Source organism: Sus scrofa, chromosome 5, assembly GCF_054392235.1.
Source record: "Sus scrofa isolate SSC_HxYL_T2T_F1_AM1 chromosome 5, Sscrofa_HxYL_maternal_Yorkshire_Landrace_v2.0, whole genome shotgun sequence".
NCBI lineage: Eukaryota > Metazoa > Chordata > Mammalia > Artiodactyla > Suidae > Sus > Sus scrofa.
This window is the reverse complement of record NC_139387.1, coordinates 61235418-61260552: the sequence shown is the minus strand read 5'-3', so window position 1 is coordinate 61260552 and position 25135 is coordinate 61235418. Positions and strand designations below refer to the sequence as shown.

Genomic DNA, 25135 nt, shown 5'->3' with positions numbered 1-25135 from the left:
AATATGAAATAGCACAGGAATCTCATCTCTGACCAAGAGACAATCTTCAATGTACCTTTAGCACAGTCTTGGAAACACCGTGAATTCATACAGAATAGATCTCTTTTATAGATTTGGAGTATGGATGCACTTTGAATGCAAATCAAAATCATAGGCACACATAAAAATGGCTGTATAATTATAGGGCACCCTATCCAGTGCACAGCCTCTGAGAACTAATCTGAGAATGCAGGGGTGACTTAGTCTCCAGGATTTAAAAGGGCACTAAGAACCTAGAAATCTAATTTCTTCCTGCTACAACATGCAGCAGTGGGTGTCTAGAATTGAAAACACTCTTAGATTTCAACATTTCTTTTATACTGTCAAATATCTGCCAACATATCTTATACAATCAGACATATTTAAACTTGTAAATTCAACTAATTAAAAATGATAAAAGCAAGTTCAGAGAGCAGCCTCAGCAGCAGAGGGGCAGGAAGAACTGGCTGACAAAAATTCCATGCTGAGTTAGGACCCTGTGAAGTTTCTGTTTTATTTCCACTGCTGTATTTTGCATATTTAAAAGTGAATCTGGGAGTCCCCTGGTGGCTCAATGGGTTATGGACCTGTTATTGTCACTGCTGTTGCTTGGGTTCAATCCCTGGCCTGAGATTTCCCATATGCCAAAGGCACCATGAAAAAAAAAGTGAGTTTTGTTCAATATTTCTGTTTTTGTAAATAATTATTCTGCTTCATGTTGGGAAAAAAAGGAAAAAGATATGCATGCTCATGTTGGCTGTTTTATTGCAATGTATAGCTAATGATATTTCTGGCACTATTAGCTGCTATCTGATGTACCAAACATAAATAAATAGGGAGGCAGGTTCAAGACTCTCACCCATTTTAGAAAACAGAGGAACACGACGGTAACCTGCAAAAGGAATCACATCTGATTAGAACAATAAAAATAATCAGCAGTGGCCCCAACAGTGCTACTGAGAAATAATAAACACATATAAAAACTATGGCTATGTCATTCTATTCCATCACATATATTAATTCCCCCCAAATAAAATATTTTATGTTTCCATCCTGACTTCCTACTAAACACCACACAGCTCATGTTTCTCCTCCCTCAAAATGCAGCATCTCCAAAATTAGCCACCACCCTTTTGCTTGAGAAAGGCTGTTTCCTAGGTACATCTCAGATGGTGCCAGAAAAGCAAACACGCTGAGACTACACAGTTGGGAGGACAGTATTAATCACCCCAGCGAGGTAGCTGCAATGAGAAAAGGGTCAAGAAAAAAGAGTCTTGGGCCCCCAGTCCCTCTTCAGGAGAGAAGAAAGAGTCACTATTTCTCCCTCCTGTGTTGATCCCACCCTTCATTCCTTCATAGTGGTCATGACTATTCTTTTTGGTGCACCCCTGGCCAGGAATCAAACTCAAGCCACAGTAGCAACCTGAGTCACAGCAGTGATAAGCAAGATCCTTAACCCACTGAGTCACTGAGGAACCACCAGGGAACTCCAGTCATGACCACTCTCTAATGGAACAAAAGAAGTATGACGCATGTAAAGAAATTCTCATATAAGGTAAGTTTGCCTAATTAGTCTTCCTAGCAATCTCTTACCCCAACTCCACCTTCTAAATCAAAACACATTGGTATAATTCCACTGGGAGAAATATGTGTCAATATATTACCTTTCTCTTACATCTGACTGTCATGGAGAGAGCTAGCTCGTGTATTAAAATGAGTCTTTGGTAAACTCAAGTTATATATAAATGTTAGCACAATCATCTCACTTTTAGGAATATTACCTTTGTTCATGCATAGAACTGGTAAAGTATATTGCCCAAGAAATTCATTTCCAGTTATCAAACCTTGATTTTCAACAACAAAACGTATTAATGCCAATTCTGGCACCTGAATAATGAATGTGAATGTTTCATTCCATCTTGGACTAAAAGCTGAAATAAAAAGAAAGAGATACAAAAAAAAAAACAAAAATCAAACACTCTCCCTAGGGGAAAATGGCTAATATCTATTCTCCAAAATTCTTATTTTCAATACTTTAATAATACTATAAAAGCTTATGGTTTAGAGCACTTATATTTTTAATGCACCCAATGAGAAAAGAATGATAATGATAATAATAATATTTGTTAGATATCTATAATTGCTGAGCAATATTCTAAAAATTTTAAGTAGATAATCTCATTTAATCTCACAACAACCCTATCAGGGTTAACAGATGAGAAAACTGAGCCACAAAGATGTTTTATAACCTCTGAAGGGTTTCACATAAATAGCCATTAAGTGGTGGGAGAGGAAATCAAACAGTCTGGTTTCAGAACAAAAACATTTTAACTGTTGCGCAATATGACTGTTGTATATCAACATTTTATTAACAAAGAAATTGAGACATAAAGAAGTTATGTAGCACCATTTTTCCATATCAGGGCCTATTATGGGAAGAGCTCTGTAGACAGTTCCTGAACTGAAAGCCAAATAATGATTGCTCTAAAGTCAGCTCTTGATCCTAGTCTTGACTAAACGCTCCTTTTAAAACCCAAAATTTATGAGTAATTTATGCCTCTAGCATAACAGATCATCCCAAACACTCTCTTGCCAAACATGAAATCCAAATTATATCACAGTGTGACCCAAATCAGACAAAAGTTAAGCATAATTGAATAGAATCAAGAAATTCACATCCAGATCAAATACACCCTATACTTAGTAAAAACTCAAAGGTTCAAAGAAAAGTAACATGTATTGCTTTTCATGTACAAAGGCAACGTTATACCCGCTATGTCAATAGATATGTCCATTGATTACATTTCAAGAAGTACTGAAGAATTTGTTATTATATTGAAGAATTTGTAACTATACCATAACTATGTTTTCTTTGGTGTATCTGTGATCATAAGCACACATTTATTAGGTAGTAATCCAGGATGCAGTCTATGCTCATGAAAATATTAAACTAACTGACTCATGCTGGAATAATGACCATTTACCCTGCCCCAAGAAAAGAAAAATTCCCTGGAGTACAGGGGAAAGTTTAAGGGTCAATTCTTTTTTTCTTTTTTTGCCAATGCCCATGGACCAGGGATCAAACCCACATCACAGCAGTGACAATGTTGGATCCTTAATTGCAAAGGCCACTGGGGAACTCCAAGGGTCTGTTCTTTATAGACAAAATTTTGTGTAAAATGCACAAAATTCTTATACTAATTTATTCCACCTCCTCCAACCTGACTTCACTGTACTCTTTCTCATGCACACACACATACACACATACACACACAGCATAAACATATAGATGAGAAAGCCCTTTTGGGTGTCAAAGAAAAAAAAAAAGTAAACCAGGATACCATATTTGATAGTAACAAAACATAGTTTTCCCTGGCATGACCAAAACTAAAAACTCACTTCCACACCATATCCATATATGATCATTTTCCTCCAGATCTCATGTTTTCCATGATACCAGCATTACCCTAGATGCTAAGCTATCTTGAAATCCCTCCTATCTGGCTAGCTACAATTTTGGTTCTGCTAGTTTTCTTCACATACATCCTCCATTCCTTTTCTGATGCCACAGCCCTTCTTTATGACCTGACTTCTACATCCTCTAATCATGAAATCATATCCTGACTCTATCTGTATTTCTCATTTCTCCTTCATACTTATCTTACTATCTACCTGAAGAAACAAACTCCCTAACTCTCAATTCTACTCATGTTACATCCCTGTTTAAAAGTTGTGTTTGGGGTTTTTGGGTTTTTTTGTTTGTTCGTTTGGTTGTTGTTGTTGTTGTTGCTTGGTCTTTTTTTAGGGCCACACCTGCAGCATATGGGAGTTCCCAGGCTAGGGGTCGAATTGGAGCTACAGCTGCCAGCCTATGCCACAGCCACAGCAATGCAGGATCTGAGCTGAACCTGGACCTAAGCTCGTGGCAACACTGGATCCTTAACCCACTGTGCAAGGTCAGGGATCAAACCCGCATCCTCATGGATCCTAGTTGGGTTCATTACTGCAGAGCCACAATGGGAACTCCCCTGTTTAAAAGTTTTGATTTTATTCATTTTCTACAGAAAAGAAAGTTTCCTGGCACAACACTATAAATCAACTATAATTTTTAAAAGTTTTTGAAATAAACTAAGAAAAAAAGAATGTTTCCAACAACTTACTGTGGCTTTCACGATTTTCCATGATGATCCCCCCAATGTTACCTTCTCATTCTATCTCACACGAATCTTAAGTACACAAATATCTTGAACTTTACTTTTCCCCAACATGTTTGAATTGTCTTCTCCATGTTTTAGCACTCGATCCTCTTGCCTTGAATTCCCTTGTCCCCAATTACTATAAAAAATTCTGCTCATTATCCAAGGACCATCTCTAAATTTACCCCACCATACAGTTCTTTGTACTTTCTTTAAAGCACTAATGACGTTTTCATAATACTTTTGCTTATACTTCATTCTATACTGAACTGTAAACTATCCACAATAGTTGGGACATACATAAGGATGCATTTAATAAAGAGATTGGTACATACATGAGAATGCAGTTAATAAACATAGATTTTAAATCTTTTTGATACTTAGCACCAGGATTTTAACTCAATGGGCTCAGTAATGTTTGATAAAGCAAACTGAATTTCTGCAGGGATATTCTTGTAAAAACCCAAGGATGTAATCAAAATTTCTAATGGGAGCTAGAATCATAATTTTTTAAGGGGTTCATTGAATAAATTAATGTTCTGTGCATTTTTCCATGAAAATTCAAGTAAGGGAATGGAGAGAACAAAAGATAGGTTACCATAAGCTTCCTGATATTAGCACTTACAATTTCTTGACCATTTCAACTCTAAGAGGCATCAAATGAGGCAGTAAGTCATTACTAATATCCTTCCCATTGATAACATAGGATGAGGTAGCAAAAACTTTCCAACTTTTCCTTTGTGCTTTTTGTACTAGGGGCCATGCTGGAAGAATTCGGGAACTTGGGAGGAGGCAAATGGTGGACATTTGGGGGAATTACCACCAAAAAAGAAAAAGACTACTAAAACTACATCACTTCTCTATTAGTGCCATTTAGCTTGGAGCATGTGTCCAGACTCTGAAATGAAGTCCATCATACTCTGGGTATACCCACTCAAAGAAGATTCTAGACTCAAAGGATCAGTTGCAAGGTCTCTTCCAAGATGATCCTAAGAGCCAAGCCCAAGAATCTATACTTTTCTAATTTCCTTAATGATTTCAACCTCAGAGAAGAAATAGCAATGTTAGCTCTGTATTATATAAATGATCACAGGATGCTAGAGCACTGAAAATCTTACCAAAGTCATTTCTTCCATTCCTACACTTTCCTTCTGGCAAAAGTGACTGAATTATGAATTCAGTATACTGAATGAGTACATGAGTAGGTTTCTATGGCATCCTTAGCCTGAGTCAGAAGCCATAGACCTTTGATCTAAAATAATTCAAGCAGTGAAGTAAAAATATGTAACATGCTGTATCAGAAAAAGCATTAGTTCTTCATTTTACAGAGAGGCTAGAAGCTACATAGATTTGCAGCCATCAAAATGTCTATCTTAATTCAGTCATAGTGGGAAACATAAAGAAGAAGTGAAAATGAAAAAAGGCACTAATTTTTCAGGTCTGTTACATTTTTCTGTCATTTAAAATATATCCAACCAACATATTCAATCATTATCAAATTGTTTTTGCTGCATATAACACATTGGTCATCTTGAACATAAGCCTAAACCTTTGCCTTATAAATAAAAAATATGTATCAAAACTCTATTAATATATAATTTTTAAGCTTTCCAACCAGAAGTCTAATAGACATTCATTAAAATATATCAGGAGCTCACCATTTTTCTTAATTACACGAGTCTGCTGTTTCATTTGATCATTTGGCACACCAAAAATTTCTATTATCACCAATGTATCAGCTTTGTTGGATGATGAATGATAACTGGGAGGCAACTGGATACCACTGATGAGCTGCATAGAAAAAATTGAGTTCAAGAATTCAGCAGAATATGAAACCACATCACTGCTTAACTTCAAAATGAAATATGTTTTCCAAAAAAAATGATAGACTAAGTCAATTCCCACACACCAAAAAACTGAAGGTGGGAAATAGTACAAGTTTTAAATTTCAACTCTTTAAATTTTTATTTATCTGTTTATTGCCTTTTTTAGGGCTGCACCTGCAGCATATGGAAGTTCCCAGGCTAGGGGTCAAATCAGAGCTACAGCTGCTGACCTACACCATGGCCAGAGCAACACGGGATACAAGCTGCGTCTGTGACCTACAACATAGCTCACGAAATGCCAGATACTTAACCTACTGAGTAAGGCCAGGGATTGAATCCGCATCCTCATGGATACTAATCGGGTTTGTAACTCGGTGAGCCCACCACAGGAACTCTTATATTTTAACTTTTATCCTCAAGTATCAACAGATGAATACCAGGAACATCTCTACAAATTATTCCATTTTACCAATATGTGATTATAGTAGAATCCATATTCTGCAAGATTTATTGTCCAAAAATATTTTTATTTTAAAAGGATTTGTTATGATTGTTAAAAAGCATTCCTTAAAAGCATTATGATCCCTTTGTAATGTTATTCAGGTTGAATCACTCAGATAACATGAACTATTTTCAAATTCATATTGTATACATACAGCAAAAAATTGGCAACTATGAACACTACTTTTGAAATGTAAGAAAAAGGACCACATAATTTCCTGTGATAGCATTTCCTGACAGTATAATTTATATGCCAGGATAATTTATCATGAAATTTTACCTTATCCATTGTTGTCTATATTATCCTAACTAAATTGAGTTTGACAAAATCAATTATTATGGACTGGAAAGCAGAAGAATGCTTGACAAAGTGATTAATAATAATTTCATTTAGCCTTTTATTAGTCAAGCTAATTGTTGAAGCAAAGATTTGTTTTACTTTAAGGAACAGAGTTCAAATAAAAAACAATATTTGAAGCATACTAATTTAAAATTGTACTGGTGTAAAAATTGAGACATGATTTCAATTTCTGAAGATTATAATAAAGAGGAACAAATAAATAAGTTTGAAAAAAAAGAAAAAAGTGCCAGTGTGTAATTTTTTTCTTTCCTACATCTACACATCACGCCATCGCTAAAAACCAGAGTGACAGTGCAAATATTTAACAACCAGTATGGAATGGGCATTGATCAGAGTAATTAGACATCAAAGTAATTAAAAAGAACACTGACTGTGAACAACTAGTACACTGACACCAGAGCCTATCAGCTGAATATTAGCTCTCCAGGTAACAGGCCCTTATCAATATGGTTCAGCTTTGGTGTACCTAATGTCAAAAAAAAAAAAAAAAAAATTCTAACTAATAATAATAATAATTGAATATGAGGACTGAAATAGAATTTAAAGATATACTGTTCAAATAATTTGTGCACACTGATTCACAAAGCCCTTCCAGGGCCACTGCAGAGGATGGATGTCAAAAGAACAACCTTGGTGGTCAATCAGATAGCTCTGCTTTCAGCGACTGGTCTTATGCAGAGATTTTAAACTTAGAAAATGGTTCCATAGTTTTTATAAGCTTGAAAATAACTGATTTAATACTAAGTTCTCTACTGACAGATGACAAAAAGTAAACCAGAAATGCTGAATGGCTTCATCAAGGACATAAGAAAGCTAATCTCAAAACTAGGTCTTTTGATTCCCAAGACATGCCCTCCACAATTTGTACAAGTCATAATGTAACCTTGACTCTCCCCAGAATGATCAGAGCAAGAGGGAAAGACCCGCACAGCTAGGACAGCAGCTTCCCAGGAAACCATTAACTCTGCCTCTTTCACACCATGCTGCTTACATCCTACAGGAGACCTCTCAGAGTACAAACAGGTGACATTTGTAAACATCTAAACATTCTAGTTATCTTCCATCTTTGCTCTCTTAATAAAAGAGCACATATATTCTCTTTAATATTCTCAACTTAAAAAAAAAATCATTCAATTAACCTATATGTACTGAGTATAACTTGGCATCCATCAGTCACTATGGATAAAGGCTGAACCAAACACAGTCTTTATCCTTAAAGGACCTTCAGGGAAGTGAGGGGAGAAAGAGAAGTAAATGAGCAATGTTAATACAGTATGATAAGTGCCATAATGTATGCATGAATACGGTGTTTTGGAAAAACAGAGGAAAACGTCAAAAGAAGCACAACTTAGCACAGGAAAAATCTTCCAAAAAGAAGTGACTCTAAGTCTTGAAAAATGAGTCAGAAGGCAAATAGGCAGATGAAGGATGGAAGAACAGTCCAGTCAAAGGAAATAGCATATGCAATACATAGAGGTGCCATGTGGAATGGAAAAAAAAGGTGGCTTCAGAATGGGTTGAAAGGCTGGAAGTGGGGAGAGATGGAGCTAGAGAAGTAGAAAGACATGACCAGACTAAGAATGCCATCAGGAGACACAAATAAATATTGATAAGATTAGCACTGCAGCAAAATCTCTGGTTGACTTATGGAAGATGGATCAGAATGACTGAGACAGGCTACCTGAAAAACCCTTAGAAAGCCAAAGGAATGGAGGTGATGACAGGTAACAAATCCCTAAGGGAAAAAAAAATAAAAGGCAGCAAATGATACCAGACCAAGGAATGAATATGGAAGACATTCAGGAGTGGGATCAAGAGAGTTTAGAGATAGACTGGACAAGGGAAGTGAAGGAGATGTGGAGGAGAATAGCTCCCAATTTTCTAGCCTTAGTTAACTGAGTTAATGAATTTGACTCAATTCATTGAGGTTTAAATGAAATAGAAGTAGATTTGACTACGAAGGGATGTTCAGGCTTTAATATTTGAAGTTTGACAGAACATTGATTAAATAGGTGGGGATGCTAAGTAGGCTATTAAAAATATATCTTTATAGTCCAAAAGGTGTTCAGAGTGAAGAAGTGAGCATTGTTTGTGGAATGGGAAGAACACAAAGAAAATATTTTGAGATGAAGATTATGAAAAAACCTTAGGCAACATTAATATTTTAGAGGCAAGTAGAGAAAGAGGAACCCACAAATGAAAAGGAGAGAGAATCACTCAGAAGTTAGGTTAAAAAAGGAGAGGAGGGAGTTCCCGTCGTGGCGCAGTGGTAAACGAATCTGACTAGGAACCATGAGGTTGCGGGTTCGATCCCTGCCCTTGCTCAGTGGGTTAAGGACCTGGTGTTGCCGTGAGCTGTGGTGTAGGTTGCAGACGCGGCTCGGATCCCGCATTGCTGTGGCTCTGGCGTAGGCCAGTGGCTACAGCTCCAATTCGACCCCTAGCCTGGGAACCTCCATATGCCGCAGGAGCGGCCCAAGAAATAGCAAAAAAAAAAAAAAAAAAAAAAAAAAAAGGAGAGGAGGAATCCACAGAAGCACAGCAAGGAGATTTGTGTGGAGTAAGCAGGGATCTGAAAAAGTGGCTGATTCATGCCATCTTCTCACTAGAACAACAACTAGAACAACCAGACTAGTTCCTCTAGCCTAGGACAACTAGAACAATGTAACTTTAAAATTTTTTTCATCCATGCAAAGAGACAACAGAGAGATATTTTTCAGATATTGAGATTTTTCAGGAGGATGCTGAAATACCACCCACCTATATTACCTGAAAAGATGAACAGAAATTTAAAAGGCATTAAAGAAAATCAATGGAACTCAACATATTAATGTATACTATCTAGCTTGTATAACGGTCAAAAAAAGTAAAAGAAAAAGTTATTAATCTTACCCTTATGGTAAGTGTAATTGGATTACTGTTGATTGGTGCTTTGTTTGGATTAAATATTGATTTACCATCTCTTAAGAAGTGTGGTTTCAAAATATATCCAGAGTTACCATTTTCTAAAAATTTCCCATTTTGAAGATCCATAGGCAGACCAGGGGTCTGGAAATTTAAGGCCACTGTGAGGGAAGAAAGAATTTTGACAGTGTCAGGAAATAGAGGGCATATCTAAAGAGACACAGTTAAACAGTATACTGAAACCTTATCCTGGATTACATATCTTCAAACATTTTAAGAGCAAGCATTCTTAGTCAAATAATTCATGATTTTTAAACATTTCCTTCTGCCATGTCTATATTAACATATATGAAAGTGAGTCTCAAAATTTAATCTGCAAATTATTTTACAGCTTTGAGTTAAAAAAATCAAAATGACACATGGTATAGATTATACAGTAGCAATGTACATGTAAGATAACATTCAGGAAATAGAAGAATAAGGAAAATCAGTATTTTAAATGCTGGAAAGTGAAGATAGCAACTGTTATCATAAACTTTTAGGTTTCCTCATTTGAGGAGAAAGCAAAAAACAGGCAGAGCAATAATTGTTGTTAAAATAGAGAAACAGCTCCACACAGGCTGGTAAATAGCCACTGCATGCAGTACCACCATCTGCGCCCCTACTGCTCTTCCTGCTGTCCTGTCCCACTCTCCCCCTCTCCAAAAACCTATGGGCCTTGTCACAATTCAGTAGCAGAAAGGTTAACACCTGACACTTTCTGACTGTTGCTGCCCAGGGTCTACCAGTTGATCAATTTAGAATAGAGTACAGCAAGGACACATAACAAAGCTATGCAACCGTACGTACTTTTTAATACTCTGAATGCAAAACTGATTAAAGTACAAAAAAGCAGAGGTGGCTTGATTTTGAAGAGGCCCTTAGCAAATCTTTCAAGCAAAGGACTTGATCTTCACTGGCCTCTTCCATTCTCTTTGGTTTTCTTTTCCCCTGCCTACACTTCCCGTGCAAACTCTTTGAGAATTTAACCTCCGTGCCTCTACCCTCACCTATATTTACCCTTTTCAACCCACTTAGGAATAATTTCAGCTCTTGAAGCCAATGATTCCTCACTGCTTGATCCCAAAACACCTAGGGCCAAAAATTCTTCAAAGGAAGCTATTTTCATGAATCTTTTATTAATTCACAAGATGAATTTATTGTCTTAATTTTGAAAAAAACTCAAATCCTATATAACATACCCATTTGACAACCTATATTCCAAAATTCTTGAGGATTAAAATTAGAGGAGTCTGCTCTTGTCGCTTTGGGATATATTCTGGTAATGAACTTCCTAGTGTGAAGAATAAATTCACTGGCTAAAAAAAAAAAAAAAGTTATTAAATCATTGTGAAAGATTTCAAATAAACTACTATGTCTCTATATATTATATGATTCTTCAACAATTTCAATAATTTTGATGCTTACTATCCTGGCAAAAATATTTTTAATTCATGGAAATCAAAATACATTCATGCCTTTATGGTTCACAGGGTAATTCACTGTTATTGAAAAGTTAATAATAACTTTTTATTTTACAATTTTATGTAATCATTTACTTGAAGAAAGAAATGATTAACTAAATAAAACATTTTTTTCACATCCAAATTAATTTCACTTTGACATAAGAGTATATAAAATTCCAAAATAAAATACATCCATTTTTTAAAACAAAAGCATCTTTCCCCATTTTTTTTTAAACTTTGGTTTTCACATTAGGACAGAATTACCCGGAGGTCATATAAACTATATGATGCCATCCAAGTCAATCTAGTTGAATATTAACAGAGTCTTAGGGCTGACAGAGATCTTAAAGTTAACCAATTCAACTTCTAACCCTATTACAGTATCTCTTCCCCAAATTCATTCAATTTCTATTTGCATTCCTCCATTGAAAAAGAACTTGCTATCTCTCAATAGTTATGATTATTTCAAATGTTTTCCTTACTGAGACAAGGTCTATACTTGTACTGCACACACGCACACAGTCTATTTCAGTTTCTATATTATTCTTTGTTTCTACTTATATTTTTTACACATTTACATTTATTCTATTTAAATCACTTAAGATTCAAAACTAATGTACACCATTTACCACTGGATATTCCCTCAAATTTTTGAACACACATTTCATGTTTCTCCTAGGTTTTTAATTCTTTCACTAAGCGGATCCTGTTCCCACAGCTATTTCTGTTAATATATCGACCAGGCATGGAAGAAATGGTTATTGCTAGTCCAATGGTTATTTGTTAGTCACACTAGAGTAGAATCATTGCCACCTTCATCCTAAATATTATTCTTTAGGATGCACTGCTAGGTAAAAAAAAAAAAATTACAATTACTGAAGGTAACAGTAAATACAGAGAATTTAACTAACACTCTTAGAAGTTTTACTCTCTTCTTTTGAAGCTACTGATGTACAAATGCACCTTGTGTGTCAAATGTCACAACCCCTTTTCCAATCCTAAACTAGATGTCTATCTTTTGGTAAAACATGTGCTCTTCTGAATCTTAATTTTTTCTACTCACAAAGTGATAAGGATGAATGCTCACTAAGGACCCTTAACATAACATGATTTTGTTACTTCTGAGATGAACTTTAGAAATTAAACATACTATATTTTTACAAATGCAATTCATGCTTATTTTAGATAAATGAGAAAATCAAATAAAAAAAGGTAAGAAATAAAACAACATATAATCTTATCACTCAATCAATAACCCTGATAACCTCTGGGTAAATATTTTTTTTCATTCTTTTGTTATATGTATAAACTTCTTTTTTATTGGAGTCATTGTTTAAATTCTTGAACATTGTTTAAATCATTGTTTAAATCCTTGTGTAAACTTCCATTTTTTAACTTACTAAGATAACATGAAAAACATTCCATTTCAATAATATTCACCTACTACATGATCTTTAAGTGATTGAAAAATATTCACGCATGTGAAAAATTATTTCTGATTTTTCCCCTATAAACTTAATGGTGCTTACTATATTTTTAATAATCATGGGCATTCCTGTAGTACATCTTTGCCCAATCATTAATTATTTACTATTGACTTTTAGTATAAGAAAAATGTTCTATGCTTTTTCCAGAGAAATGATGATGCTACATTTTACAACTCTGCTCAGGATTATCCAGTGCCTTTTCAAATTTTGAGCAAGAGTTTATATGATGAAAATGAGAGAATTATAACTACTTTTGCCCTGCCCAGAAGTCCCATTTCAATGAACAACAAAAACAACAACCATCCAATAGTTTAAAAGGATGGAGACTAGTAAAGTAGGTCATTCAAATTCAAATTCTATTGACAATATTTCACAGTAAAAAATATATTTTATATCCCAACTCAACACCACACACACACGTTTCATAAAACAATACTTACTCTTACAGCATACAATACACTATTCTACATTATTTTGTTCTACTGCATTCCATTTTATTCTATTCAAGTCTATTCTACTCTATTATTTCAACTGTTTTTTGTTTCTTTCTTTTTTTTTTTTTTTTTTTCGTTTTAGGGTGCTACACCTGTGGCATAGGGAAGTTCCCAGGTTAGGGGTCTAATCGGACCTATGCCTATGCCACAGCAACACCAGATCTTAGCTGCATCTGTGACCTACACCACAGCTCACAGCAATGCCGGATCCTTAACCCACTGAGTGAGGCCAGGGATCCAACTGGCATCCTCATGGATACTAGTTGGGTTTATTACCACTGAGCCACAATGGGAAGTCCCTATTATTTCAACTGTTGTCTAGACCCACTGAATTGATTTTTGGTCACTTTCCTCAGTTTAAAGCAAAAATTGAAAAGGCCTAAAACACCCATGATCTACCTAATAGACATTTTGAGAAGATGAGCTAAAAGCATACCTCAAAACCCTAGGGTACCAGTGGCCAGCCCAATGAAGTTAACCAACAAATATATCAGAATCTGCACTTCCAAACAGCCAACTGCTTTTATCAAGTCAGTTACAGGTGCTGATTTTTCTGCCATGGTGCTTCTATACAAGATGGTAGACTGCAATTTTTAAAAAGGATTTTGAGAGTCACCTGAATTCTGATTATTAAGTTAATCAACGGTTGGGGCAAATATGCCTCAATTGATTATTTTGAATTAAAGTTATTTAGGAAATGGCCAATGCAAGAGGGACACTGTGACCCTCTTTTCTGTCTCCCTGAAAGCAGGAAATAGATTTCTCATGTCAAAAGTGCCCTCCCGGTGTCTGGAGGTAGAAAGACACCCTTATCACCAGAGATAGGGAAGTGGGGCTGAGAAGCCTATATAAATCAATCTTGTGATTCTTTAATTTACTACCCAAGCCCAAACTCTATCTAGATTCTTCATTAATTGGGCACTCAAAACCTAAATTTTTTTGTCCTGTCCATTCTTCACAAATTTATTGTTTCTCTACCTAAAAAGTATAAAAGGTGCCTACTTCGGCCACTTCTTTGGTCCCATTTCTATGAGGCCTCTGTACACATGATTACACATGATTTGTTTCTTTCAGAGTCCCCACTGTGACTCAGTGGGTTAAGGACCCAACGTTGTCTCTGTGAGGATGTGGGATAAATCCCTGGCCTCGCTCAGTGGGTTAAGGATCCAGCATTGCTGCAAGCTGTTGTATAAGTCACAGATGCGGCTGGAATCCAAAATTGCTGTGGCTGTGGTGTAGGCCTGCAGCTGCAGCTCCGGTTTAATCCTTATCCTGAGAACTTCCATATGCCACAGATATGACTGTTAAAAAAGAAAAATGAAAAATAAAAAAAAGGATATATATATATATATGTATGTATGTATGTATGAATGACTGGGTCACTTTGCTGTACAGCAGAAATTGAAGGAACATTGTAAATTAACTATATTTTAATACAAAAAATTTCAAAAAATGTTTTTCTCCTGTCGATATGTCTGTGGCAATTTTATTATTAGTCCAGCTGCAAGAATTCAAGAGGGGTAGAGGGAAAAGATTTCCTTTCCTGACAGACAATCCCTTTTTAGGTTGACGATATTCCCTGCCATAAGAAGGCAGGGTCTTCTTCCCATTCTCTTTCCCAGACCTTGTTGCACCTCGGGCTCTATCAAGCAGAATAACCCATCTCCACTTTAGAATCAAGAGACAGTAAAAAGAAGATGCAGGAGTTCCTGTTGTGGCTCATTGGTTAACAAACCCAACTAGTATCCATGAGGACACGGGTTCAATCCCTGGCCTTGCTCAGTGGGTTAAGGATCCAGCACTGCCGTGAGCTGTGGTATAGGTCACAGACATGGCTAGAATCCTGCTGTGGTGTAGGCCGGCAGCTACAGCTCCAATTCAACCCCTAGCCTGGGAACCTCCATATGCCACGGATGTGGCCCTAAAAAGACAAAAAGACACACACACACACACACATACACACGAAGTAGATACAGAGACAAATGGTTCCTCTGCAGGCACACAGACATTTTAGTATGGCCCAGTTGCCATTTTGCCATTTTTTCCTCCTCTTACTCACATCAGAGAGATAGCCTCCACGTCTATTTAACTCTACCTCCTAGATGTTCACCCTGGCTCCACTCTCACTGCCATAAACCTTTATCATCTCCTCTCTGCAGGCAGTGTCATCCTTATGCTGATAACAGAGACATCTTTCAGATACACAGGAAAATGTGACTCCTGGGATTTCCATCTTCTGCTCACCTCTGATTGTAGGACAAAGTTCAAGTTCCTTATAATTTGGCATTGCCTACCTCTGCAGCCTTGTCACTCACTACTTTCCCATATAAACTGCTTACCACAGCCCCACCCACTAAAGTCTTCATATTGGACATTCTCAATCAAAATTTCATGACCTAACAAAGTAAATTAAGGAGTTTCTCTGTGGCTCAGCAGGTTAGGGAACTGGCATTGTCACTGCTGCAGCTCAAGTCATTGCTGAGGCATGGGTTCAATCCCTGGGCTAGGAACTTCCACATGCTGCTCTCTCCCCCAAAAAAGTAAATTAATGGTTGAGTTTTGTGAAATAAAACTTAATGTGTATGACCTGAGGCATATAACCCTTTTTAAAATATGTTAAATATGTTGAAATTGCATTAGGATATGGTTTTTGCAATGTCACTGACCAATTTTGACACCTTAGTAGAGAATATAACTTGTTTAAACACATTATCTATTTGAATCATAAGAATTTACCTCTCAACTTTGAAAGTTTTCGGGCTTGTGTTTCCCCAATAGAGTTAGTTTCATTAAATTGTTGATAAAGCCTTGAATAGTGAAAACTTCTGAACTTCTCAACTTTAGTATAAATAACAAGATCAGATAGGGCCGTAGCTATTTTTACCTTTGTGATGTTAAAAAAAAGAGAGAGAGTAATTTCACATTTTTGCATTAATCATTTGAAAATAAATAAAATTTATTTATTCTTTTTCAAATAAAATATGCTTTCAAATCAATGATTTTAGTCTTTTCATACGATTATCTCCTCAAAAACTATTTGGATTGAGTCAATGTGAATATATTCTATAATGATAGTATTTAATGTTAATATGAGATAACCTAAATCTAAAATCCCTACTAAATATAGTAAGTATTGAGGATTGCAATCATTTCTTTTTTTCCCCTCTGAAGGTATATTTTACAAATTTAGGAATTTTAGTCCTGAGTAAGTACATTTCCAGTGTAATCTAACATTTTGGAATAACTTCTATTGCTTAGTATACTATTGCTCTTTTATGACCCAGTATCTATATCCTCTGCACTTCTGTTAGCACCTTCCAAAATTTTGCATTTTTTTGTTTTTTTGTTTTTAAACATTTCTCACTCATGCTCCATCCATGTGTTTAAGTATTGACAATGTATACTGGGCCTGGCTAATCAGAGTTCTTCATTCCGCTAGCAACAGAGTAATTGGCTCAGGGATGTGCAAATGTCTGGATCATAGTCTATTTACAAAAAGAATTTGATTGGCCAGCTGAAAGCTAGGCCTTCCACCGGATTTGAACTTGAAAGCATGTAAAGCTGAAGCTTTGCAAAGGCTTGCACCATATATGGAAAGTGGGGACAAAATTGGAGACAGATAGTTCTGTGGGCTTTGCTTCATACACTTTACCAAGTCATTCCTGAAATTAGAATCCCTTTCCCTGAACTTTTCATTTCTGTGGACCCATTTAATTAATTCACATTGTACTTAAACCATTTGAATTAATTTTTTATCACTTGCAAACTTGTATAAACAACTATATAATATAAACAGTGACTTTCTTGCCTCTGACAGTCTAATCTCTTTGAGGAGAGAAACTTTTTTTGAACATTGCAAAATACCTAGTACATAAGAACACATATTTGTTGACTGTAGATAAATAAAATGTTCAAACAGCTAACATAGGAAAAAGGTAACAACTTCTAAAACTTCTTTTCCACTGCTAATTTTTTGCAAATTTTAAATAATAAAGTTATCAAAAATAGGAAAAAGATATCTTCCTCCAAAATTTTTTAAAAATTCTCAGTGAATAAAGGAGTTTCCATTGTGGCACAGAAGAAATTAATCTGACTAGGAACCATGAGGTTGAAGGTTCCATCCCTGGCCTCGCTCCGTGGGTTAAGGATCTGGCGATGCCGTGAGCTGTGCTGTAGGTTGCAGACGAGGCTCGGATCTGGCGTTGCTGTGGCTGTGGCATAGGCCGGCAGCTACAGCTCCGATTAGACACCAGCCTGGGAACCTCCATATGCAGTGGGGGCAGCCTTTAAAAGAGAAAAAAAAAAGACCCCCCAAAAAAATTTCTCAATAAAAAAGGACAATTTTTCAATCACTTGTAAGATTTTCATAAAGTGTCATCTCACCTTCTTTTTCTTGAAAAATTTAATTCCAACTCCCCGTTTCAACTCTTCCTTTTCCAAATCATCTTGTAAAATATCCAATATTTCTGAATCTCTGACCTCATTTTCTTCCTCCTCTTGTTCTGCCTCCTCTTCTTCTTCACATTCCTGTACCTGACCATGCTTATCAAAACCTTTCCTTTCGTGAGTTTCCTTTAAGGTTCCTATTTTCTTGTTTCTAACTAATATTTTGAATTTTAATGCCTACAGAAACAATTTGAAAGAGAGGTACAATTACATACGTACAGGTAACTCTGCATTTGTCATTGTTATTGAAAACTCTTTCATCGTATTTTCAATTTGCCCAAAGCAACAAGATACGTAAAATCTTTCCTTTTTTTTTCGGTTTTTTTGTTTTGGTTTTTTTCTTCTTAGGGCCGCACCTGTGGTATATGGAGTTTCCCGGGCTAGGGGTCAAATCAGAGCTGTAGCTGCAGGCCTATGCTACAGCCACAGCAACTTGGGATCTGAGCCATGTCTGTGACCTACAGCTCCCGGCAACGCCAGATCCGTAACCCTCTGAGCGAGGCCAGGGATCAAACCTGAGTCCTCATGGATGCTAGTCAGATTCGTTAACTGCTGAGCCATAACAGGAACTCCAAGATACATAAAATCTCTATCTTTTTACATATTCCTATAAATGCTCTAATGAAAACCACTGATATTACAATATTAGCCAAAATTCACCAAAAAGTAAGACTGTAATCATTCACACTTTCTGTAGCTATTTCTTTTACATTCCATAAATTACTACTATTCAAAAATTTGAACTACATGAAATTATATATATATATATATATTTCAATGTTATAAAAGTTAAAATGTTACAGCTACTGTTAGTGAATGCTTCAGGTCACCACTCTCTTATCTAACATTAAAAAGTATTAAATGACATCAGTTATAAAAAAAAATGTCTATTATAGCATCTGGCATCTAGAAAAGACTAAATTTATGCTAAAGATTTATAAATCTTCACATTTCAACTGTATTGCATGCATGCATCATCAACTTAATATTTCCTGCCCAGTAAAACTAGAAGCATGGCAGCATTCACCATCTGGGTTACGCATCCTAAATCGAAATCTGGTCTATGGCCATACCACCCTGAATGTGCCTGATCTCATCTAAAATCCAAAACCTCTGGTCTCCTTCTTTCACTTCCTGCCCTGTACAAATATTCATTAATTTAACAAATATACTCAAGTGCCTGCTGTGCTGAGTACAATGCTGCTGGGATCTGGACTATGAAGTAAAGTTCTTTTCTTCAAGGAGCTTTGATTGTCCCTTCCCTTTGTCATCCCCATGTACCACTCAAATTACTCCATCATCTTGGGTCTCTTCTCTTTTGCCAGGGCCTTTATGTTACCCTCTAATACAGAGTTTACCAAAGTGAGCACTGCAACCCTATGTATCTAGGGTTCTCGTAAAAACAACAGATTCCTGGAGTTCCTGTCATGGCACAGTGGTTAACGAATCCGACTAGGAACCATGAGGTTGCGGGTTCCATCCCTGCCCTTGCTCAGTGGGTTAACGATCTGGCGTTGCCGTAAGCTGTGGTGTAGGTCGCAGACATGGCTTGGATTCTGTGTTGCTGTGGCTCTGATGTAGGCCGGCAGCTACAGCTCTGATTAGACCCCTAGCCTGGGAACCTCCATATGCCATGGGAACGGCCCAAGAAATGGCAAAAAAAAAAAAAAAAAAAAAAACAGATTCCTGCAATCTCCTTCGAAATTAGGGTATCAGAATCTTGAATTGTAGGACAGAATTACGTCTCTTTAACAAGCCTCCAGGAAATTCTTTTCTAAGCTGAGGGCTACTTTTAGTATGAGAAAATGATTTTATCTCCAATTCCTCATTTATTCATTGCAAAGCATCTCCTTACTTCAGTATGAAAGAAAAAGCTTTAATGGAAACTATATATCTGAATGCTCAAAAATACTAGGAGGAGGAATTCTATTCCTAGAAAGCTGAAATTATTATATAATTTCCTGAACTGGACCTTGACTCCTAAGTGCAATCTTTGATAATGTGTTTACCGCACTTTGCACAGGTTCTTTAATATTTCTTTTCTGTCGTAGTTGAACACATTTAGCATTCTGTGAGCATTCTTACCAGCTGAAAGAGTCACAGTTTGTCCATTTGTTCAATTTATTTTTGCCTGTCTCAATTCTATCATGAGTCCTATACTTCTTGTCCCTAGCATCATAATACTTTGGGCTTTAAACTTTCTACTTATCTAAATACAACAAGAAAACGTATAAAAGAGGAATTCAAATATTACAAAAATACTACTGCATCTACCAAAATGATGACATGTAGAAGCTAAACTACTGATTTTTAGACAATACTGTCATTCAAAAAAGAATAAAATTCATGTATCACCTGATAAAATTGCAGGTGTGGATAATGAACTAGCAGAGGAAACGAAAAAGGAATGTCTGGAGAGGAATGAGAAAAGACTGAAGAATGTGGTGTTACAGAAGGAAGTGTTGCAGGGAAAGGAAGGAGGTATCCACAGCAAAGGGGTTATCAAGGCAACAAGTCAGAGGAAGGCTGAAATGGGCCTGTTAGAATTTACTGGTGGGAAAGTCATTGACGACCACATCGAGATACATCCACATCGAGATACATCGAGGGCAGGGGAAAGAGGAAGTCTGATTAGGTAGGTTGTGAGGAGATGAGGAAAATATGGGTTAAGAGAAGGACTAATTTAAAAAAAAGAAGAAGAAGACAGCTGGAGAGGAGAGGAAATTGAAATCCTGAGGCTAGGGTAGGGGTAAAATAAAATACTTGAGTATGCTCAACTGCTGATGGAAAAAGACCTGGAGAGAAAGAGACATTAAAAACAGCAGATTAAAAATGGGGGGAACCCTTCATCCAGATGCTGAGATATTGGATAGGCATTCTATTTATAGGCTAGATCTTCGCCTCTTTCTTAGCCTATAAAATGTACCAAATATCTGTGGTCTAGTATTAACTAATTTGAAATTTTGGACTCATGGGATATGATGCTGTATATATTCTCTTTATCAAAATATATTCACCTAAACACTCCTGGGAACATTTCCTAGGAAACACATTGCAAAAATACACCTCTATAAATAATAAAAAAATAAGTATTTTTCATTGATCTAGCCCAGTTTGATGGGCCAATGTAGTAGTGGCATGCTTTTTCTTTTTTTTTTCTTCAGCTGAGCTTCTCAGACAAAATGTTACCTCTGGTGAAGGTAGTCTGTCTGGACAATCATCAAGCACATCAGAAAGCAAGGCATCTCCAAAAACAGACTGCAAATTGTCTGCCATCACTTCTTGTTGGGAAGGGGAACAGTGATTTTCTAAAGAGAGCACCACTGGGTAGTCAGAGGTCTAAAAAATTAACCATTACTACAGTTATTAATCAGAACTCCTAAATAACTTTAATGCAATTAACAGAAGCACTTAATTTTAAAACTTCTAATGTTCAGTACCTTTGCAAAATAAGCATTCTTTAAACTGAAAAGACTTTTAGTAGGACAAAACAGGGAACATTAAATCTGTGTTAAAAGGAAAATTATTACTATTTGCATTAGAAATATAGAAAAAAAGTCAAACATCCAACACTAAATACCTGTTTAAATAAATTATGGCATATCCATTTAAAGGAATTCTATAGATCTGTCACAAAGGAGGTAGAGCATATATACTGCCATAGAAAGTTAACGATGATATAGTCTTATGAAGAAAAATGAATTGCTAAAAAGTAAGATTCTACATTTTTAAGTACCTATAAATATTCAGATATTTTTAGGAAAATGTTAACACTGATAAGTTAGAGAAAATGTTAATTTTATACCATTCAGTTTTATTTTTTTGATTAAAAATTTTTTTATTATAGTTGATTTACAATGTTCTGCCTGTTCAGTTTTGAATTCTATAATCAAAACTCACTGAAACAAACATAAAGATATTTCTTTACAATTAGAAACAAACATAAAGATATTTCTAGTTTTTAATAGAGTATTTAGTAAGGAAGTGTGACTCTACAAGTATAGTTTCTGCCCTTAATCATCATTTTAACTTTTAAATATGTCACAAAATAGTGAAAAGCACTCATTTGAGGAACTTATTCAAAATTATTTTCTTTATTTTGTTTCCATATACAATTATCAAGGCACAAATTCACCGATTTAGAGATAAGAAAAGGAATGGCAAGATCTGCTGCATTATTTCAGACCTTTGATATATAAGCCCTATATTATGTATTATAGTGCATATAATATCATGCCTTATTTATGTATAAGTGTATTAATTTCTTATGGCCACTGTAACAAATTACCATAAACTTGGTTGCTTGAGGCCAAGTTTGTGCAATCAGTTTCACCGCTAAAATTAAAGTACCCGCTGGTTTTAGGGGAGATCTGTTTCTTGCCTTTTCCATTTTCTGGCAGTTGCCAACATCCCTTAGCTTGTAGCCATACTACTAAGATCTCTGTCCTGGCTTCACATTTCTGCCTCTTCTGTGTGTGTTAAATCTCCCTCTACCTCCCTCTAAAAAAGGACACATATGACGGCATTTAGGACCCACCCAGATAATCCAGGATAATCTCTCATCTCAAGATTCCTAACTTTTTTTTTGTCTTTTTTTTTTTTTTTTTTTTTTTTTTTTTTTTTTTTGTCTTTTTGCCATTTCTTGGGCCGCTCCCATGGCATATGGAGATTCCGAGGCTAGGGGTCGAATTGGAGCTGTAGCCGCCGGCCTACGCCAGAGCCACAGCAACGCAGGATCCGAGCCGCGTCTGTGAACTACACCATGGCAAGGGCAGATTCTTAACCCACTGAGCAAGGCCAGGGATCGATCGAACTCACAACCCCATGGTTCTCTCATCGGATTCATTAACCACTGAGCCACGATGGAAACTCCAAGATTCTTAACTTCATCACATCTGTCAAGACCCTCTTTCCAAATAAAGTCACATTTACAGGTTCCAGGAACTGGAAACCTACTAGCTCTGGGGGCCCTTGGGCCAACAAAATGACCTTCTTGTAAATACGCATGTACACAAATATTGAATCAGTCTAATATCAAAAGAAGAGTGAAAATATTGTTCCCAAACATAAGTGATTTTGAAGCAAGGCAAAGTTAAACCCTAGCAAATGGATTTCTTGATTAGGCCCTGATTTCACTCACTTCATTCACTGGGGAGAGTTCATTTTTTTTGTCTTCTACCCTCAGGGAAGATCCTCTAGTCTTTCTCTTCCTTGGCCAGACATAAAGCATGAGTTGAAGAGTTGGCTTTTCTTAAAGCCAAGCAACTTTTGCAGCTCACTTCCTGACCAAGGGTTGTTTCAAGGCTCATCTAAAGAGCCAGACTCTGCTTTGTTTCATTTTTGGCAATATAACTTCCTCAGAAACTCCAATTTCATGTTTCTATGTTTCTTTCTAGTAAGTCACAGGCAGCAGTAACTACATCCAAAATTCTTTCCAAGTCATAGTTATCAAGTATATTTCATTTCATGGCTCTCTCTTCCCCAAACTAATGGTGACTAACTCGAGTGGAAAGTTCAACCTTCAGTCTAATCTTTGCTGCAAAACTGTGTTACTCTGTTCAACTGAGAAGTCTCACTGAGTCTGTTGCTCAAAGCCTTTTTCATTCCATCGCTTACTCTCTGGAATCTTAGAAGGTGTGGGGGTTTGTCCATCCTTGCAAAGGCTTTGAATTTTAAGATTGTCTCTATTTCTCATTACTCCAGCTACCCACCCTGAATGAAGAGAGAGAGTAGGCTATGAAAATATTTGGGAAGAGTATTTCAGAGGAAGGGAATAGCAAGTGCCCTTTGAGATATATCTGGAAAAGGGTAAGGAGACCAGAATGGCCATGGTAACAAGGGAGAGAAGACTAGGAGAGGTCATAGAGACAATGGAAAACAGGTCCTATGGAGCCCTGGGAGTCATGATATGCACCTTGGCTTTTATTTTGAGTGGGACTGAAGAGTTTGGGAAAGGGAATGACATGATTTGACTTACCAAAAGTCACTCTGGCTGATAAATTGAAATGAAACTGCAGGGGAAGAGGGAGAGAAGCAGAAACCCTAGATAAAAAGCCATTGCCATAATCATCTGAGTGAGAGGTGATGGTGGTTGACCAGGACAGTGATAGTCAAAATGGGAAAAAGGGATTAAATGCAGTATATCTTTTGAAAGTATAGCCAAGAGGATTTGTTGAAGGACTTATTGTAAATTAGAGAGGGGGGTGTTAAATTTAACAACAATGAATCAGGTCAAATACATAAAAGTTATCATTAACTGATATGGGAAGGACCATAGGAAAAGCAGGACTGGGAAGAAAAGGAATATTATCTGGAGCTCAAGTCTAAAACATATTAGGTTAATTATACTATTAAGCATGCGAGTGTACATATCAAATAGGGAGTTATCTATACTGGTGTAGAGTTCAAGAGAGAAGTTTGGATAGAACTATAAATTTAGAAATTTCATCAGAAATTAGATATACAAGAGAATCAATGCCCTATAATAAGGATTTATATTAAAATAAATTTTTAAGATTTTATATTTATATTTGGTGAATATTTAGTACTTTACACTCTATTTCTAATAAATAATGAAGCAACTGATTTAAGTGTGTGATTTTAAGTTATGCTTATGTTTACAGATAATGTACTAACCATTAAGGAAAGCTTTGGCTTATCAAATTGACAAGTTTGATTTCTTAGGTATATATACATTAAGTACTCAGTAAGATTCAGTTAAATCTCTTCAGTTGCACAATTGATGTACTTAAGACATAAATCATATATACCAAGTTTACAAAAACAATTTAAAATCTCTGAAGGTGCTGAATTAGCCAAGCCTCTAAATCAGACCAAGTATTTTGCAAATTCAGTAACTGTTAAAACCTGCTCGATTTAGGAGATTTAAAGCTGAATTTAGAAGCTCTGGAAATAATTAGATCTTTGAATCTGTAACTTTAATAAGTTTAATAATAATTTTGAAATCCAAAGTCAACTTCTAAACATTCTTTCTGATAAAAATAACTTCCACTGTAGTATAAAAAAGTGCCAAAAATTGAAACACATTTTTGACATTTGTGTCTTGAAAGTAAAATACTTGAATGCTGGTAAAACATTACATAGACCAGTATATCTCAAACTTCTTTGGCCATAACTCATGGTAAGAAATATAATTTACATTGTGAAACAATACACACTCACACACACACACATACACAATCATATATATCATTAAACAAAAAGGTTCCATGAAACGACACGTACCTTACTGAGATTAACTTTGATAAATCTACCTTTAAGGATATACTACATGGATTTCACTCCCTACTAATGGGTTATAAAGCCACTATTTGAAATGTCACTGATCTAAACTAAGGCCAAGCATTACAGGATTTTGAAACAAACTATCTTATGTT

The 25135-nt window shown here is 36.0% G+C and overlaps 1 protein-coding gene across 5 annotated transcripts in view; it reads right to left on the bottom strand.

Moving 5' to 3' along the window:
- Positions 1-759: 759 nt before the first annotated feature.
- The window catches only part of PLCZ1 (phospholipase C zeta 1), a 44144-nt gene continuing 19768 nt past the window's right edge, over positions 760-25135 (bottom strand). For 2 of the 5 annotated variants that reach the window (XM_085024786.1, XM_085024787.1), the window contains 8 exons: positions 20928-21077; positions 17676-17915; positions 16029-16176; positions 11048-11164; positions 9795-9967; positions 5873-6005; positions 1800-1949; positions 760-910 (listed from right to left, as the gene is read on the bottom strand). In XM_085024786.1, coding sequence (XP_084880912.1) covers positions 825-910; positions 1800-1949; positions 5873-6005; positions 9795-9967; positions 11048-11164; positions 16029-16176; positions 17676-17915; positions 20928-21077 — 1197 coding nt within the window. In that variant the 3' untranslated portion in view covers positions 760-824. 5 annotated transcript variants of the gene reach the window in all.